This window comes from Cavia porcellus, unplaced genomic scaffold (assembly GCF_034190915.1).
Source record: "Cavia porcellus strain 051 isolate PalLab524CR breed Dunkin Hartley unplaced genomic scaffold, mCavPor4.1 scaffold_1, whole genome shotgun sequence".
NCBI lineage: Eukaryota > Metazoa > Chordata > Mammalia > Rodentia > Caviidae > Cavia > Cavia porcellus.
Genome location: NW_026947484.1, coordinates 129,042,190 through 129,060,826, shown reverse-complemented (window position 1 = coordinate 129,060,826; position 18,637 = coordinate 129,042,190). Strand labels below are relative to the sequence as shown.

Here is an 18,637-nt window from a genome sequence, read left to right as displayed (position 1 = left end):
CAGTAAGTAGCAGTAAGAAAACAGAGAAAAAGCTCAAACATGCTAAAAGAAATTTATTTCTTAATGAGTTCTTTTATACTGGCCTTGCTAAAAATATATTGAAAATAGATTTTAAGAAAAAAAATCTAGTTTTTTTTTAATAAGACTATAACATTTTTAGATGGGTCAAGTACAATATTTTTACTGAAGAGTTATTTCCCACTAAATCCAAGATTAGGTGTTATTAAATGCTATTGTCTCTGAAAATTTTTAAAACCTCAGGGAGAGGCTTAAATTCTAGTCAAGGATTCATTTAAATTCCTACTTTACAAAACTAGTAAAGTTGCAAAAGAACACAGTCCCAAGCAGTCATTGCAGTCCCAAGCACCTTATAGGACACCTCCGCCCTGCACCGAGTGAGCGCCCGCCGAACGGCCCGCAGAGGGTGCCGCCTTGCCACTCCTACAGCAGGTTAAGTGGCAGGTTAAGCATTGACATCATTCCAAGTCATTCTAAGCTGAATGAGAGTGCCATCCATTCTCCTTTTTGAGGAAAAAATAGATTGAATTTCTCTGCAGTGCTCTGAAAGGAAGAAATAAGGTCTTTTAAAATATCCACAGTAATTAGTGGTTTGGTGATTATTTCCCTGAATTTTTAAATTCCAACAAAGCATTACTTTGCAAAAGGTCCTTCAGCCCAAATTCACTGTCTCTGTTTTGATCTCTTTGTAACAGAACTCTCTGTTCATCCATTCTTTTAGCCTGAGACCTTAAAATAAGGCTAAAAAAGTCTTCATCTGGTACCGTCGGCCCCTTCGTGGCAGCAGGGGGAGGAGCACATCTTTGGTCATCTAATCTGGAACCCTGCAAATGTAAGAGAAAGATTAAAATACAAATACTTTAGGGAAGAAAATACAAAGCCAGATGTCTTTTTTTTTTTTTTTTTTTGTGGTACTGGGGATTGAATTCACAACTTTGTGCTTGCCAGGCAGGTACTTTTGCCACTGAGCTAAAATTCCGGACCTGAAGCTGTATGTCAGTTGTAACTAGAATGCATCTGTAACTGTTTCTGCCTCTTTCAGAAATTTAATCTTTATACCTGGAACCTAGTAGAATTTTTCCTTTAAAATGATGTATATAGAGGGACTGGGGATTTAGCTCAGTGGCATAAGCACCTGCCTGGCAAGGACAAGATCATGAGTTTGATTCCTAGTACCAAAAAAAAAAAAAAAAAAAAAAAAAAATCAATGTAATATCATGAGTTTAGTAAATATATTACATTATACTATTTTAATCATAATTGGTCACAAAAAACCTGGGGTCACCTGTGCCTCAGTAAATGACAGATCAAAAATTACAGGGGTCAGGGATATAGCTCAGTGGTACAGTGCCTGCCTGATACGTGCAAATGTAAGTACTGGGTTTGATTCCCAGCATCCACCATGTCCCCCAAAAAGACAATCTTGCCATAATAGGCATCAAAATGCAGTTTTCCCAATCTCTAGAAATAATAGTCTATACAAAATTTCTGAAGCACTATCTTTAGGCCACAGGGGACAGCAAACTATAACTACCTGATTTTGTTATTTTTTTTTGGCTTTCGCGTTTTTATCGGTACCGGGGATCGAACTCATGACTGCCTGCTTTCAAGGCAGGCGCTTATGCCGCTGAGCTAAACCCTCAACCCCCTTGTTTTTTTTTTTTAAATTGTCTGTGTAACAGTTTTGCTATGCAGTTCTGGCCTTGAACTCACTTTGCTCAAACTCATGGTGATCGTCCTGCCTCCGTTCTCCTGAGTACTGGGATTACAGGCATGCACTACCATGCCCAGGCTCAGTACCTGAAAGCTTGATTTAACACTGGCTGGCTGATTTCTTGCTACAGGTGTAGAGCTGAGCAACTGGAGAAACCAATGTCTATGAAGCCTAAAGTATTTTCTCTTTGCCCCTCTAACGGTCTGCCTGCTTTTGTCTCAGGTAATTAAATCTATTAAGGAAAATAGCACAGAATGAATTCTTTCAAGTTCTAATCTTATGATTCTCGTATCAGAAGTACATTAGAAAAGTTACTGCCCAAATAAAAAACCCAAGATTTAAAGTCTATAGTTCCTGGTATAGCTCCAGAATAAGGGTAGCAGTGTGACAGCTGATAACTGGGTCCCACGACACGGCTAGACACTGTGCTGAGCACTTACTTGCCTTGTGCCCTTCAACCCTGCAGCCTCTGAGGTACAGCTGTTTACGGGCCTCCTGGGCAGCGCTAGCTTCATGTGCCACTCACACACCTGGCTCACTCGTCAGCATTTCTCCTGTCAATGCCTGACTATTCCAGTGTCTCCAATTAGTCCAACAATCAAGCACTTCAGTTCCTAGCCTTCTTTGGACTCTGTTCTCATCTTTTATCTCTATTCTCCATTTGTTCTCATAGCCATGCTGGGCCCTCTTTGTCTTCTGGGGAGAAGTGTCTATTCAGATACTTTGCCCATTTTGAGTCAGGTAATTTTTGTTGTTTGGTCTTAGGAGTTCTCTATATATTCTAGATATTAATCCTTTGACAGATATGTGATCCAAGTAATTTTCTGCGGGTTGTCTTTTTCTCTCTTAATAATGTGTTCTGATGCAGAAGTTTTTTTATTTCTGTAATATGTGGCTGGAACCCTACCACTGAATTACATTCCCAGGTCTATTTTTTAAAATTTTAATTTTTTTTTTTTTTGAAACAAGGTCTCACTAAATTGTAGGCTGGCTTCAAACTTATGATCCTCCTGCATCAGCCTCCAAAGTACTGGGATTATAGATGTATGTCACTGCATAGCTGATAGAAGTTTTTGTCATTTTTCGAGGCAGTACTGGGGACTGAATCCAAGGCCTCTGCACTAAGCCACTTTTTATTTTGAGACATAATCTCAATAAATTGTTAAGTTGCCCAAGCTGGGCTCATCCTACAGCTTCAGCTTCTCAGAATGCTGGGACTACAGGCATTTTGTTTGTATCTTATGTACATTTGCAAGTAACTGTAGGCTGAGTTCCCAGAACTGAAACTGGTGACTCAAAAGGTGTATTTTTTCACAGGTAAACATTTCGTTCTATCAAATTCTCTCTTTAAAAAGTCTCTCCTGCTGTGAACTGACTCCCCTACCAACTAAAGCATTTCTACTGGTAAACATGCAGAACCATCACCTAAAGTTAGGAAAAGCCCATCTCTACCTGCATGCGCCCCAGGGATTGGTCCATTTCCTCACTGCTCTTTACTAGTAAAAGCTCTTATGAGTTCTCTCCTTTAACACTTCGTATTTTAAAGTACTTGTTGCCAAACCAAATAGTATCTTTTAAAATTACTAATAATCCCCACATTGTTAAATCTGGTAGTTCAGTTATTATGTTATTGGGCTTCTTACCCATAAAATCTTAAATACTTCCTTCACTTAGCTTCTGTCATTATGCCACGCTCTGGCTGGATTTTCTTCCAACTCTAGCTGTTGCTGCTTTGTTGGCTTAGTTTTCTCTCTTTGGCTGGTAGATTTTGCCGTTTTTTTTTTTTTTTTGTGTGTGTGTGTGTGTGTGATACTGGTGATCATACAGGACCTTGAGGAAATACTCTGTCACAAGCTACATCACTAGTCTTGACTAGTAGATTTGAAAATGCCTGGGGCCTCTTCCTGTTTCTTTATTCTTTGGTGTAATCTCTTCTCAGAGCTTTAATGCCAGCTATATGCTGATGCCTCATAAATTCTACCTTAAGCTCAGTGTCTTATAAGTTGTTCAAGGCCAGCCTGTACTACATAGTGAGACCCTGTCTCAAAAAAATAAGATAAAATAATAAAATAAAATAAATAGGAATTGAGCTTAGTGGTGTAGGCACCTAGCCGGCAAGCGCAAGATCATGAGTTCAACCCCTGGTACCAAAAAAACAAAAACAAAAAACCCCCAAAAAACCACATCTCAGAAATGTGTCTTACTGTGATAATTTTCCAAAAATTTAAACACAATATTTTTTGGTCCCACTATTTCTATGTATGCCTTTGTTTATCTATTTATAAAGATAGTGGGTATATATATTTACTTATTTACCCATTCCTTATCCCACTAAAATTTAAGATCCTTTAAAAAGCAAATACATATTTAGTATCTCAAATAGCACCTGAATCATAAGTGGTATTCAATGGTTTTCTGACTGATAGACAAATAAATAGTAACTTCCTAATACAAAATAAGCTCCTCCTGAATAGGTGGGTTTCTAACTTACATACAGAATGAAAAGAACATGCAGACATACTTGACACTTTACAAGGATGTCAAAGAAGTCCTCGTCAGGCTCTTTGCTGTCCTTTGTCATTAGGTGGTCAAGTACCGAGTGTTTGTTGTTTTTTGTCAAACGAAGCCCTGGCAAATGATTGAAGCTGGCCCTCTGGTCATCCAGACGGCGGCTCTGTGAGCTGGCAAGAAGGTCTAAGAACTCATCTGTGTTGGGGGACACCACAGAAACAGACGGTGCTAAAGACAGAAAAAAAATCCCAAATCTTACAAAACATTCAAATGTGTTTGTTATACACAGTTCTTGTCTGCCTTTCTAGCCCAAAGGCCTGCCCTTTCCTCCTGTGTTAGCACTGTGCCTGATGGAGCTCAGCTACACAGATGGCTGTGCCTTTTGCTGGCTGGCGGTGAAGACAGAAACCCAGAATACTTCAGAAGGTCCACGTGGAGATCACACAGATCTATCTCATGCTCTCCTGAAATGTTACTGTAAAGTACAGACCTAGACTACAAGGTGAGTAAGCTTTTTAAACAAAATTCAGACAAAAGGATGAGTGGGATAGTGTTTTACTTCTATTTCTTGGATGGAATTATTTAATGAACTAAACTGAGGGTCCAGTGTGGCTGGCCAGTCTGATCTATGGTTAGGAGGGTCTTTTAGTAGCACAAACAGAAACATTTAAAGAACTTATTTTATACCTTTCTGAAGATTTAGGCCTTAGCATCAGTGTTAGTCTTAGCTATATGCCTCTTCAGTCTGCCAAGGCTTCTCTCTTTTACTTCGGGTATGAAATAGTTAAATATTATCCAGAAGCATGAGAAAGGTATAAAAATACAACTATCATTTTATTCTCATTTTTATTTATTTAATTTTATTTTTTGGTACCGGAGATTAAACTCATAACCTCATGCTTGCCAGGCAGGAGCTTATGCCACTGGGCTAAATTCCGGGCTTTATTTTTATTTTTTAATACTGGGGATCGAACCTAGGGCCTCACATTTTGTAGGCAAGAGCTCTTACCACTGAGCTGCACCCTTACGCCATCATTTTTTAAGTCAGATTTCCCCCAGACCCACAGAGAACAGAGAGGCAATATTGACACAATTAGAACAAAGCACACTGGATTAAACACAGACTTAAAGGAACTCAAAAACCTTGTCCCCCTCCCATTTTAAGTCTACTTGGAGTCAGGCTCATTATTATGTCTCCCATGACATAACTAAAGTCCCAGATATAAAATCAAGGACAACTACACAAAACAGCAGCAGTATAGACGACTCACCTTTCAGCCTGGTTTTGGGGGGAGTGGAGGGAGCTGCCGTGGCAGCTGTGCGGCGCTGCTTCTCTTGTAAGCAGCACCTCTGGTCATCCATCCTGCTGCTTTGGAATCGGCTCAATAGGTCAAAGAACCCTTCATCTCCAATGGTGTCTGCACTGATTTTCTAAACGTTGACAGAACATTGAGTACACTTAAATATGCTATCATCACCCTTAGATCACTGATGAACAAGATGCACCCACATGCAGAAGGTAAAGGATGACCGTTAGAATTAAGGGTTGATACTTAATTTTAATTTTCTAAGAATGTAAGTGGTATATTGGTAGTAAATTCAAATAAAAAAGGGAATTTCCAGTTAGTTAAACTTTTAATTCCTATATTTCTAAGTCTTAATTCTCAATCTGGAAGGAACTAGTATACTACTGAATAATTTTTGCAAATATGCCAAGTATTACTTAAAATGGTGACCCCTTGAGAAACACATCATGTGTTACACAAGCCAGACGGTACACATAGCCTACTACACACCTAAGCTACACGTGATGTACTATTATATACGCAGTCTGTCACAGAGGGAAATGTTACTACAGCTGTATTACCAACACAGACATAAAAGTACAGTTTTAAGATCCTACAAAAGAATTTAAATTAATCTTTTTAAGAAATGTTAAAACAGGAAAGAAGGCAAGTATATTTTTCTAAGCAGAAAGCTTTCCAACAATTTTGTTGTTGTTTTTATTTTTCTCCAGTGCTGAGGATTAATGCTGGGAAGAGCTCACCATTGAGTCTAGCTCTTTTCAAATTTTATTTTGAGACAGAGCCTTGCTAAATTTCTCAGGCTGACTTGGAACTTTGATCCTGCTGCCTCAACCTCCTACTTGGCTGTGATTAAAGGCACATATTACCATTCCTGGCTCAATGGTATTAAAGATTTGAAGAGCCTCAAAATTTTAAACTTTAAATAAACGGATATTTTTTGGAGGAGTAAAGGCTATCAATATTTTTATTTGGAAGGTTTTAAAACTGAAATGATAAATGCAATGTTTAATACAAGCAATTTTTAAAAAATCCTTTTCATAATTTCAGTATTAGAGGAACAGACAGACAAAATGAATGGGTTTACAGAGGGGCCATTAAATAATTTTAGGGAAAAGTTCATAGTATGTATTTGTGGCGGCTCCTTAAGAATGAATGGGCATTGTAGGTTAAAGATGTTTTATGCTCATTAATGTATATCAATATGATTCACTTTTGCTCTGAATCTACAAAATATTCTTGAACCATTTCTATACACCCTAATTTTTCTATTGTCCATAAGAAACCAGAGACAGAAACCAAGGAGAATATTACCAGGGTGTGTAGCTATAAATGGAATTCTAACAAAAGAACCAACAGAAATCTCTAGTTTAAAATAAATAAGTAAAAATTTCAAAGGCTCTCATTGCTTGAAAAAGGGACTTGATAATATGAAGTACCTTCTTTGTAAATTATTTTGATCTTTTTTGAGAATATAGGATATTTCTTTGATATTTATCCATAAATCCTTGCTATTTTTATTTCCAACATTAACCTTAATAAACTGCTGTTTTTCTTAATCGAAAGTTTTAAAATCTAGAGCCAGGGATTTAGCTCAGGGACATAAGCTCTTGCCTGGCACGCATGCGGTAATAAATTCAATCTCTAGTACCAAAAAAAACCTTCCAGTTTTAAAATCTATTACTGTAGCTTCAGTAATATGGCTAATAGAAGTTGATGCCAGCAGATGCTTTTCATTCTAAGAGTGTTTAATATCCTTGAACAGAATTGGGTATGGGGGTGTACACCTATAATTACAGCACTTTTGGAGGCTAAGGCCAGGTAGATTGCAAAGTCAAAGCCAGTCTAAGGAATTTAGTGATTTGGAGAGACTATGGCTCAAAATAAAAAGAGTCAGGGTGCAGTTCAGTGCCAAGGCCATGGTATAAACCCCAGTACTGCAAAAAAAAAAAAAAAGAGAGTGAGATCCTGATTCTTAGATTAAACCCAGAGTCTTTGTACTGAGCTGTATTTCCAGCCCTTTTTTAAATTTTTTGACAGGGTCTTGCTAAGTTGCGCAGGCTGGGCTCAAACCTGGGGCTTTTCCTGCCTCGGCCTCTGAGAGAGCTAGGATTACAGGCATGCACCACTACATCCAGCTAAACCTGAATTTAATTTGTTCTGGATGAGTGGAGGGTAGTTTTACTGGGAGATACTGCAGTGAAATAAATGGTAGTATTTTTGCAAAATACACAATGATAGTAAGTGTTCAAAACAATAGAGCAACTTATCTATGAATATAGTAATCTTTGTTTTTAGCTGTAAGACTAGAAAATAGAAATACAGATAAATTCTTTGAGTAACAAAGATATCTTAAATACCTAATTTAAATGATCAAAATTTAGAATGAAAAGAAGAAAACTAAAATATGTAGGTATTCCAAATACAATACTAAAATACATACCCTCTGAGAATTCGGAATTCTATGGTCAATGGAATTACTGGCGTCCTGGAGAACTTTAGTGAAGGAATTGGTTTTGTATTTTTTCCCCTTTAGTCTGTTGACGAAGAGTAGCTTTGCGGAAGGCTTGGCAATGACAGGCTTTTGTTTAGCAAGAATTTCACTGTTCCAGTTTTGTACCTACAGAATTATAAATGAAAACCAAGCCATGAACAAACTCAACTCTCTCTGGTTTCCTATAATACTGACCTGACATCTTTAATCACTGTCTAATAGGGTAGGGGGTAAATTTTAGATCTCTTAATAAAACCCCTTTTCAATATATTATACTATTTTCAAAAGCTTATAGCAAATGCATTCTCTGGACTTCTCATTTTCATAACATAAAAATGGTTAATTTCAAGAGTCTAAGAATAAGAAAAGTTTGCCAAAACTCCTTTAAAAGTAAAATTTGCATAGTTAGAGAAGGAGCCAAAGTATTCTGGATGTGAGTTAAATAAAAATCTGTTATAACTAGAAATCTAGGGTATATGCAGGGTTTTTAACCATAAAAATTAACATCTAAAACCTAATATAGCACTAGCAATTTTTCTGTTGATACAGCTATACTGTTTTCATCAGCACAGATAATACTAAATTTGCACTAGGCCAAACCAACCGATACTGATCTCATTCTGATTTAAGTACACATGACAATCTCCACTAGACTCCAATTAACAAATACTGAGTACTAGACAAAGGGAAAATACACAGTACAAAGTTCAGTGATGTTAGCAGCTATAATAGTGAGTTTTAAGCATTTGCAAATAACTGTAAAGTTCCATGGTATATAATAATGTATAGTTTTGGTAAGGTACATTTTTTCTTAAGTAAAATTTATGGACATTCAAATGCAAATTTAAGTTGGAAACCATATAAGCCTGACCCTAAATCAAGATATTAAACATTTCTATTGACTCAGAAAACTCCCCAATTATGAGGAACAAATTGGAATAATCCCTGTTCTGAAGCTCATGTACAGGACTGGGATATAGAGCTAATCAGTGAACTAAGTCTTTTGTTCCTTTTCATATGTAAGTTATACAGGGAAATTATTTGCTAGAGTAATTTCATTTTCTATTGATTGGAGAAAAAAAATGACGTTTATGTATATATGTGGTACCAGGAATTGTACCTAGGGCTTTTGCCCCAAGCTACACCCCTAGCTTTTTCTCATTTTGAAACAAGGTTTTGCTAAGTTGCCAAACTGCCTAGATTAGATTTGAACTTTTGATCCTCCATCCTCAATCTCCCAGAGTGCTAGAATTACAGGTGTGCACCATCATGCCTGGCTAAGAAAATGCTCTTGCTGTAAGAACACAGAATTCTACCTGACACTCAAATAGAAATCTGCAAAAATAAAATTACATGACATCTCATAACATTAAGAACGAATACAGGTATGGAACAATATCTTTAACATTATGAAGGAAAGTTATTTTTTTCCAACCAAGAAGTCAAGCTTTTTTTTTTCTTTTTGGTGCTGAGGACAGAACCACGGCCTTGTGCATACTAAACACTAGTTCTACCATTGAGCCACGTACCCAGTTCTCCACCAATTCTATTGTCAGCAAAATTACCAAACATGAGACTTTCACTCAGCCAAGTCTCAAAAGTTCCTTTTCACTCCCTCCTTACTAAGAAGCATCATACTTCAGGCTCCCTTGCTCCTTTGGTGTAAGTCATTGAAACATTGAAAATAAGAAAATATAAAAACTATAACAATTTTATTATAAGCAAAAGAAACCAAAACAATAACTACAACATTTTAAAATAAAGATAAAACTTGGCTCTTCGAGAACTACAGGGCTGAATCTTATCAACTCCTTATAAATTTCCTGTTAGTACCATTATAGATGGCGGCAGTAGATAATAAATTAACTTTTTTGCTTATTAGTAGGTAATAGGTTTCTTCTAAAAGAAGAAGAAAAGCTAATATTGCTCTTAAATTTAAAAAAAATAATTTGTGGATTCAATAGGCATGTATTTGAAAACTACTTAGAAGATGAGAGCTATATATTTTGGGGAGTCACAAAGTCCTCCAGAAGTTACCAGTTTTTATACAATTGTGGAATTGCTAAAATACTGGATACGAATCTAAGACCATTAGATGCCAAACTTTTTGAAGGCTATCCATATAAGAAACATTAGTATTACAAAATGATATGCTAGTTATTATGATAGCACAGAAGACTAATGACATGTAACAATGTTCTTGATACACAACTACTTATAGCAAAACAGTACCTATAACATAACACTAAATTAAAATGCCAGAAGGATACCAAAATAATTAACTGTAGTTCCTACTGGGAAGTGAAATTAATGATGTCTTAATTTCCTTGCTGGATTTTCCAAAGTTGCTGTAATAAACCTATTTTATAAAAATCATGTTTTAAAAAGTATCACAAGGGAAGCCAGGTGTGGTGGCTGTCTGTAATCGCAGCACTTGACAGGCTGATGCAGGATTGTTGCAAAGTCGAGGCCAGCCTGTGCTTTATAGTGAGTGTGAGGTCAGTCTGAACTACATAGTGACATCCTGTCTCAAAAACCAAACCAAACCAAACCAAACCAAACCAAACATCACAAGGGAATGAGTCTCTTTTAACAATTAAAATTCAATTAAGTGGAAGTAGAAGAAAGAGTTCTCCAAAAACTGTTTTCCAACTATGAAGTCACTTCTGTTAGCCTCCCCACAACCCAAAGGCCAGGGAGGATGCATGTTTAGTACAACATACTTTCCTCATCAGTTAAAAAATGCTTCTCAAAAAACATAGCCAGAAAGACTATTCTCCTCTGGATTACAAATTTCATTAATCTTGGCAGTGTTACTATGTCATATCCTTTGTGAGTGTGTGTTTTGTCTTTTTGAGACGGGGTCTCACTGTGCAGTTAAGGGTGGCCTTGAGCTCACTGTGTAGCTCAGGCCAGTGTCGAACTCCCAACAATCCTCCTGTCTCAGCCTCCTAAGAGCTGGGATTACAGGTGTGTGCCACTATACCCAGCTCTATGTTACAGACTTTTAAAAAAAGTTTCCTGACCCATTTTTAATCGTCTTGGTATTCTTTTAATTAAAAACAAATAATACATTTACATAGTAAAACATTTAAAACTTATTCAAGTAGTTCATACAAAATACTTCTAACCTACTTCAAACACCCAATTCTCTTCCAGAAGCAATAATTATTAGTAAGTTTCTTATATAATTTCCCACGTGTTTTATAAATCTACAAAGGACATATACACATATATCCTTTTCTCAATCACACAGCAGGATGATATCTTCTTTTTGTCCTTATTTCATCTGATTCTTTTTATAGGCAAATTTTAACTGATAAAGGGTAAGGCTTATTTAAGCCATTTTATTTAAAAGTTACTAAAAGTTTTAACAGTTTATAAAATTTAAAATATAAAATCGTCCAACCTTTTCTGGTGTTAACTTCATGAGTTCCATATTTTCCATACTGTGTCTGCGTCCCAATTTGGGGCGTGTACCTTTGTAAAACAAAAATTAATTCAAATAAACAAGGCGGTCCTTAAGAGTACACATTTAGCATCTCTATATAATTCTTTTCTTCTTTTTTGAGGCAGGGTCTCGCTGTGTAGTTCGGACTGGCCTTGAACTCACTATGTAGTCCAGGCTGGCCTCGAACTCACAGCCTCCTGAGTGCTAGAATTACAGGTATGTGCCACAACATCTGGTATACATAATTCATTTCTAAAGTCTGATGATCATTATGTGTATCTAAAATGTACCAATAAAATCTGATTGGAAGAAAAAATCTGATGCACAAATTCTTATGAAAGGAACAAACATGTTTTTAGAGAATATTTACAGACTAGCTACATAAAAATACACACTCCCTCTACAATGCTTTGATGTAAAGAAGTTACAGTTTAGTTGGGAACTCATTATTGGTTACTAGTGTTACTCTTTAATTTAGGAAAAGCAGCCAGTTTAATACTATCCACAGTCTCAAGAAAACCAAACAAACCACAGAGTGGTTTCAATAAGTAAAAACATAAGGAAAATGCTTTGGACCTTCAATTTTGAGAAAATAAAAATAACATGCCAAGTACTATACTGTTACTCCTTTCTAAGTGACCCTTTCTTAAAGATCTTCTTAGATGATGCATTCATGGCCAGTCAGGAAACAAGTGAAATAAAAAGCAACAGCTCTTAACATTTTTTCAATAAAGTTATAAAATATTTAATGCAGTACAAAGAATTTCCATAACTGTCTAATCATTTAAAATTTTAAGAAGTATTTTAAAAGATATAAGGAATATGTGATACCTAATTCCAACCTTGCTTACAAAAGAAAAACACTACCAACACATTGATTCTCCCCTTTGTATAATTGTGACTTCCTCCCAGCACTCTACCACTAAGCTACAGTCTCTGCCTCCTGCATTTTTACATATTTTCATTACATATGTATGCATTTCTAAGCAAAACAGCATTATTTGCACTGTTTTGAAATGATGACAAAAGACATTATACCATTGGTATTCTTCAACTTGCTTTCTTTGCGCAACTTAGTTTGTGAGATTCATCTAAGCTAGTAAGTGTAGTTTAGTTTAAGTCATGTTCACCATTTTTGTTCTTTTTTTGTTTTTTGAGACAGGGTCTTGCTATGTAGTTCAGGCTAGCCTTGAGCTTAGTATGTAGCCCAGGCTGGCTCTGAACTCAGAGCAATCCTTCTGCCCCAGACTCCCGAGTGCTATGATTACAGGCATTTTCAACATTTTAAGAATTGAAGTTATCTGTTTTACTAGTGACAGGCATTTAGGTTGCTTCCAGTATTTTTTTTTATAAGCAGTACTACAGAAATTCCTGGTGATTTTTCTTGGCGTACAGGAGCAATCCAGTTTAGATCATGGGTACACAACAGTAGCAGGACATGTGCTGGGTCACAGAGATGGTACATCTTTAACTTCACCAGAGTGCCGCCAGTTCTTCAGTCAACCAGTTTCTGTCCCCTCACCTCTGTATTAGGCTTTCCACTGCTCAACATCATATTAACACTAGTATCGGACTTCTAATTTTTGTCCAAATCATGGACTTTCAATAATACTCCACTATGGTTTTTTCTTTAAGTTTATTGTTACACTTCAGGTATATATAATGATCACATTCACCATAGGGAATTTGTAATTGTACATGATACAACTGATTCTTTTTATTTCCCTCTTTCCCTAACCTCCCTTTGACCCTTTTTCTCTCCTTATTTATAAAAGCTTTATTTCCATTTCTTTCCTTTTGTCCCTTCCCCTCTTTTCTTCCTCCCTGCCTGCTCCCTAGTCCCCCTTCCAATCTGAGAATTTTCTACTTATTTCACAATATTTATTACACATTTTGGTTCTTAGTTACACTTTTGACTTCTCACACCAGAGAAACAATGCAGTATTTATAAATATCTTCACTGTGATTTAATGAAGTTAAATTTATTTTTGCACATTTATGGGTCATTTGTGTTTCTTCTGGTCATCATTTTGCTCCCTTTAGGTAAAAAGGTAAAAAGTCTAGGTAAAGACTATTCATCCTTTTAATTTCAAGTACTTACACACTTTGGATACAAATTCCTTTTACATCATTTATATGACAGATATTTCCAGTTTTTTTTCTGAAAATGAAATGAAGCGTTTTATTTCAAAGTAAATCCTTTTAAAATGATTTTCATTTCTGTGTCCTGAGAGCCCTCCTCCTCTGATACCAGCAAGATATTCTCCCGTGTTCTCTGTGATAGAGGCATGAACTGAGCTGAGTGTGGACTGTAAGGCCAGCTCTCATCTGTGAAGTGACTTCGGTAGTTACGGCACCGTGACTCAGTTTCCTTGCATGTAAAGAACAGTCATACTGCAGGGTGGTGATACCTGCACTGTTGTCAGAGGGTCAGCACGATGCCAGGAAGCTCACTGAGTGCTGGCCAGTGTCGTCCTTGTTATTGTTTTAGATCATTCCTATTTAAATGCCTAATCCATTGAGAATTGATTTTTGTGTGGGATTTTAGTTTCTCTACATGCAAGGGATATAGGTTCTATACAGGACATTGTTCAACTGGTTGATGTGTATGTCTCTGTGCTGGTGGCTAGCACAAAGTAAAGCACTTCTCTATCTTTCTTGAACTAGGGTGCTTGGATTGAGCTATATCCCTAGCCCTTGTTTCATTTTTTGAGATAAGGTCTCACTAAATTGCTAAGTTGCAGGGGCTGGGGGTTTAGCTCAGCGGCATAAGCACCTGCCTTGAAAGCAGGCAATTGTGAGTTCGATCCCAGGTACTGATAAAAAGGAAAAAGACAAAAAAAAAAAAAAAAAAAAGCTAAGTTGCCCAAGATGGGCTCTAATTTACCACTCTCCTGTCTCAGCCTCCTACAGTGCGGAGATTACAGGCATGCACCACCATGGGTGGCTCATTCTTGTTCTTCATGAAGCATGTTTTAGCTTTTTTCAAATCTTTTTTTCTTTCATTTAAATTTGTAAAAGAACTCATCAAAGTTTACAAAGGAACTGAGATTTGTTTGGCAGTGCATGAAATTTGTGTCAACTTGGGGGCATAGACTCCTTTTTTGGTTGTTGTTGTTTTTGAAACAGGATCTCACTATAGCCCAGGCTGGCCTCAAACTCATGGTAATCTCCCTGCCTCAGCCTCCCAAGTACTTGGATTACAGCCATGCACCACCCTGCCTAGCTTTATGGACATCTTTTATAGTAGTTTGTCTTCTAATCTGAGTGAGGTTTATCTTCTATCAGTTACTGAGATGTGTTAAAATTTCCCATTATAATTTCAGATTTTATTATTTCTTTGGTTAGTTTTGCTTTTATATACATTTGACACTTTGTTATTAGGCCCACTCAGCATAGACAACATTAATCCTTTTATCTTCTTGATGAATTAAACTCCTTAATCATTGTGAATCACTACTATGAAGTAACTTTTTTTTAATAAGACTTTTTAGGCACGGGGTAATGGGGATTAAACCTAGCACCTTGTGTGCATGAGGCAAGAACTCTACCATTGAGCTATATCCCCAGCCCATGGGCCTTCTGTTTTACAGCTATACCAGCTTTTTGTTTAGTTTTTGCATGCTGTATTTTTTTCCTATATTTTTATTTTCAGGCTAAGTATATCCTTATGTTTCTCTTACAAGTAATTGTGTAGCTGGATTTTACTTCTTTTCTACTTTGATACTTTTATTTTTAGGCAGTATCTCAATAAGTTGTCCAGGCTGGCCTCAAACTTTCAGTCCTCCTGCTTCAGCCTCCTCTGTAGCTGGGCTTACAGGTGTGTACCACCATGCCCAGCCAATCAAATACTCTTAAATGGAACATTTTCATTTACTAGAATTACTAATTTATTTAGGCTTCTTTGCTATGTTAACTAGTGAATTACATTCATTGGTTTTGGATACTGAAACCACTTGAATTCCTATTTGTTTTAAAACCTACTGGTAGACTTAATTAGCTACTTTTCCTAGGGTCTTCAGGTTTATGTTCATTAGTAAAGCTGATCTATAATTTATCTTTTTTGTCTTAGTCTTGTCTAGTTTGAATTCCAAGGTTATATGTTTCTCAGGAAGACTGAGATGTTTCTCAGGAAACATTGTTTAAGGTTGTACAGATGGTCCCTGACTTAAAATAGTTTGACTTAGGATTTGCTGACTTAATAATGATGTAAAAACAATACACCTACATAGAAACTATTTTGAATTTTGCTCTCTTCCCCGTAGTGATATGCAGGACACACTCTTGGATGCTGGACAGTGGCAGTGAGAAGCAGTTCCCAGTTGACCCTGCAACCACTAAAGTAAGCAACCACAATTCGCTCCTCCCATGAGCCAGAAGGAAACCATGAGGAGCCTAGGAGGAGAAACAAGAAGTCAACTTGCCTTCCTGTGTGCTGCCATAAGCCATAGGGGACCTGGGAGGAGAAGCAGGAAGCCAATTTGCCCTTCTCATGAGCTGGTGGAAGCCATGCAAGACCCAGGAGAAGAAACAAGAAGCCAATTCAGGAGGTCCTTCCTGTGAGCCAACAGGTGTGCGGGCTTTGAGGGAACAACCCCTCCCCCCCATTCTTTAAGCAACCAGATGATTTGGAGGATCGCTGGTTGAGTTGACAGCAACTGAAGTACAAAAAAAACTTAATGCTTGCATTGTCTGACAGACTTTGAAGGCCTACGGCTGGTAGTCTGGGCATCTATTAAGAGGATAATAGTATGTAATATAGCAAATATCGGGGATTTCCTTCTGGCTTGATTGTGAAATCCAATATTGTTCTGTTTTGTTCCGTTTTACTGGTTTGATTGCTTTTATTCTGCTCTGTTTTATTTGATTTTATTATGTCTGATGGTGTGGGCAGCAATTCTGAAGATAATGAGGCATTATGGTAGCTGTTGATTTCCTATTACCCTGTTTTGAGGTCCTGTATCACTTTCACTGGTTTTGATTGGCTTTATTCTGTTTTGTGTTTGATTTTATTCTCTTTAAAATAAAATTCAAAAAAAGTAAACAACCACTATTTTACAATGTGCTGTGTTGCTAGACTGTGATACCCTGGTAAGTTAGGTACAGTAAATGCATTTCTGACTTAGAGCTTTTTCAACTTATAAAAGTTGAAACTCCACAGAATAACCCCATGGTAAAACAGGGAGCACTAACCGGGCACGTTGGCAGGGAAAGGGGAGAGGAAGGAAAAAGACATCGAAGAACTGAACCCTGAGCATCACAAATTCAGAGGAAGGAAAGATGAAAAAGAGAAAAAGAGAGAGACTAAAGACGGCCAGTAGCAAACTAGAAAAGTAGTGTAGTCCTGGAAGGTTGCTAAGGCAGGAGCTATCAGCTATCGGAAATACTGCTGAGAACTCAAATATGCTGCCATCTAAACACTGACAATGTATCTAGTAAAATGGAGAGCTCTGGAAGTCACTTCAGTGCCAGGATGGGGGGAAAGCTTGGTACAGTGTGCTGAGGAGAGAAGGGGAAGTGAGAAAGTACATAATACTGGTATCTCTTTCAAATTTTGTTATGAAAGAAAACAAAGGAATGAGTCCATAGCTAGAAGAATCTATGAGGACTGGTGACAGTTTTATAGATGACAGTGCCTACAAAAATAATCTACTTAATATCAAACACAAGAAGACACAATTTAGCCCATTGTCCAATTACAAAGCACAGTCTAATTTATTATATAGCTCATACTTTGGAATTTTTAACCAACAATTCTTTGAAAGTCTTAGATGACTAGCTAATAATTTCTTTTTCTTCTTTGAAACTCTTAATCAAATGACTAGTTAATAATTTTGTTATCTTCTTTTTCTCCATATGAGTTTAGAGAAGGAATTTAGAAAAATAAAAGCTAGACTTTTCACTGACTTTTAAGTTCAAAATATTTGTATCAGTAATTTTTTCAGATTGAGCATTTTTCAAGCTTAGGAATCAGATTTTTAAGATGTATGATGTCACAGCTATAAAAAAGAATGATCTTGAGGCTTTTATAGGTAAATGGAGACATGAGACCATCCTCATAAGTGAAATAAATCAGACTCATACTTGTAAATACCACATTGTCTAATGTAAAAAACAGTAAAAACTGAAGGAGTAATAAGATCCAAAATGTATAATATATATCATAATAATGAAAGGGAAGGAAAGTGCTCTAAAGGATATAATTGTATGTACCGTTCAACTGTGTAAGATAGATAACCATACTACTAAGTTTTTGTTGGTTTATTGAACAGAATGGTTTGTACTTTGTCCACTTTTTATGCTTTGATTTTGTAACCTGAACAACTATTTCTAAGATGACAATATGTAATTTATCAACTAGTGATTTCTTAGTGTTTTTTAAAAATTCTGTAATATTTCTACTCTTTTTTCTGTTTTGCTTTTTTCTTTAAAAAAAAAAAGAGATGTATTTCAGAGGGGCTCAGGATATAGCTCAATGGCTTAAGCAGGTGTGTGGCAAAAGCAAGGTTGTGAGTTTGGTCCCTGGTACAAACAAAAATATATTTCAGAGTTACAGACAGATATAAATGGTACCCTAATTTTGCCCCTTTTTATTTCTTTAAAAAGTAGCTTCTGTTCCCCACTTAGAAACAGATACATTAGGGCATATTTCTCCCCATGGCAATGTTAAACCTAATCAGTATTTAAAGGTTTCCTAAAAATTGATTTTGCCACTAAAGAAATTGAAAACAATAAAGAAGAATGTTTCTTAGGCTTTCTGAATGAAAAAAAGAGAAAATAATTCCAAGTAAAATGTAAATGTAAAATGTAAACTATGAATGTTTCTTAGGCTTTCTGAATTAAAAAAAGAGAAAACAATTTCAAGAGATTTCATCTTGGCAGAAAAGCTAAACAAAACTTAGATATATAAAACTACGTGAAATAAAAAGGATAAAACAAAAGAACATTTTAATTTGGGTTATCTTCATATTAAAATGAGCTTAGTACAATATTTAAATTTATTTTTTACAAAACCAAGTACATTCACCATTCCTAAATTCATGATAAAAACTATACTGTATTTATCAATAACTTAATGGACCTATGTAAAACAAGAAAGTGAATTTATGTCATGTATTCTCTCTGGATATGGTAACATGGTAAGT

General features: G+C 36.3%; 1 protein-coding gene across 5 annotated transcripts in view; it reads right to left on the bottom strand.

The window, feature by feature from the left end:
• Positions 1 to 33: 33 nt before the first annotated feature.
• The window catches only part of Gpsm2 (G protein signaling modulator 2), a 47,610-nt gene continuing 29,006 nt past the window's right edge, over positions 34 to 18,637 (bottom strand). For 3 of the 5 annotated variants that reach the window (XM_063255321.1, XM_063255316.1, XM_063255334.1), the window contains 6 exons: positions 11,451 to 11,521; positions 7,991 to 8,167; positions 5,515 to 5,674; positions 4,254 to 4,471; positions 656 to 842; positions 34 to 561 (listed from right to left, as the gene is read on the bottom strand). In XM_063255321.1, the coding sequence (XP_063111391.1) occupies positions 464 to 561; positions 656 to 842; positions 4,254 to 4,471; positions 5,515 to 5,674; positions 7,991 to 8,167; positions 11,451 to 11,521 (911 nt within the window). In that variant the 3' untranslated portion in view covers positions 34 to 463. Of the gene's footprint in view, positions 843 to 4,253; positions 4,472 to 5,514; positions 5,675 to 7,990; positions 8,168 to 11,450; positions 11,522 to 18,637 lie in introns of all 5 variants that reach the window. The other 2 variants (XM_063255331.1, XM_063255338.1) reach the window with 2 other exon arrangements.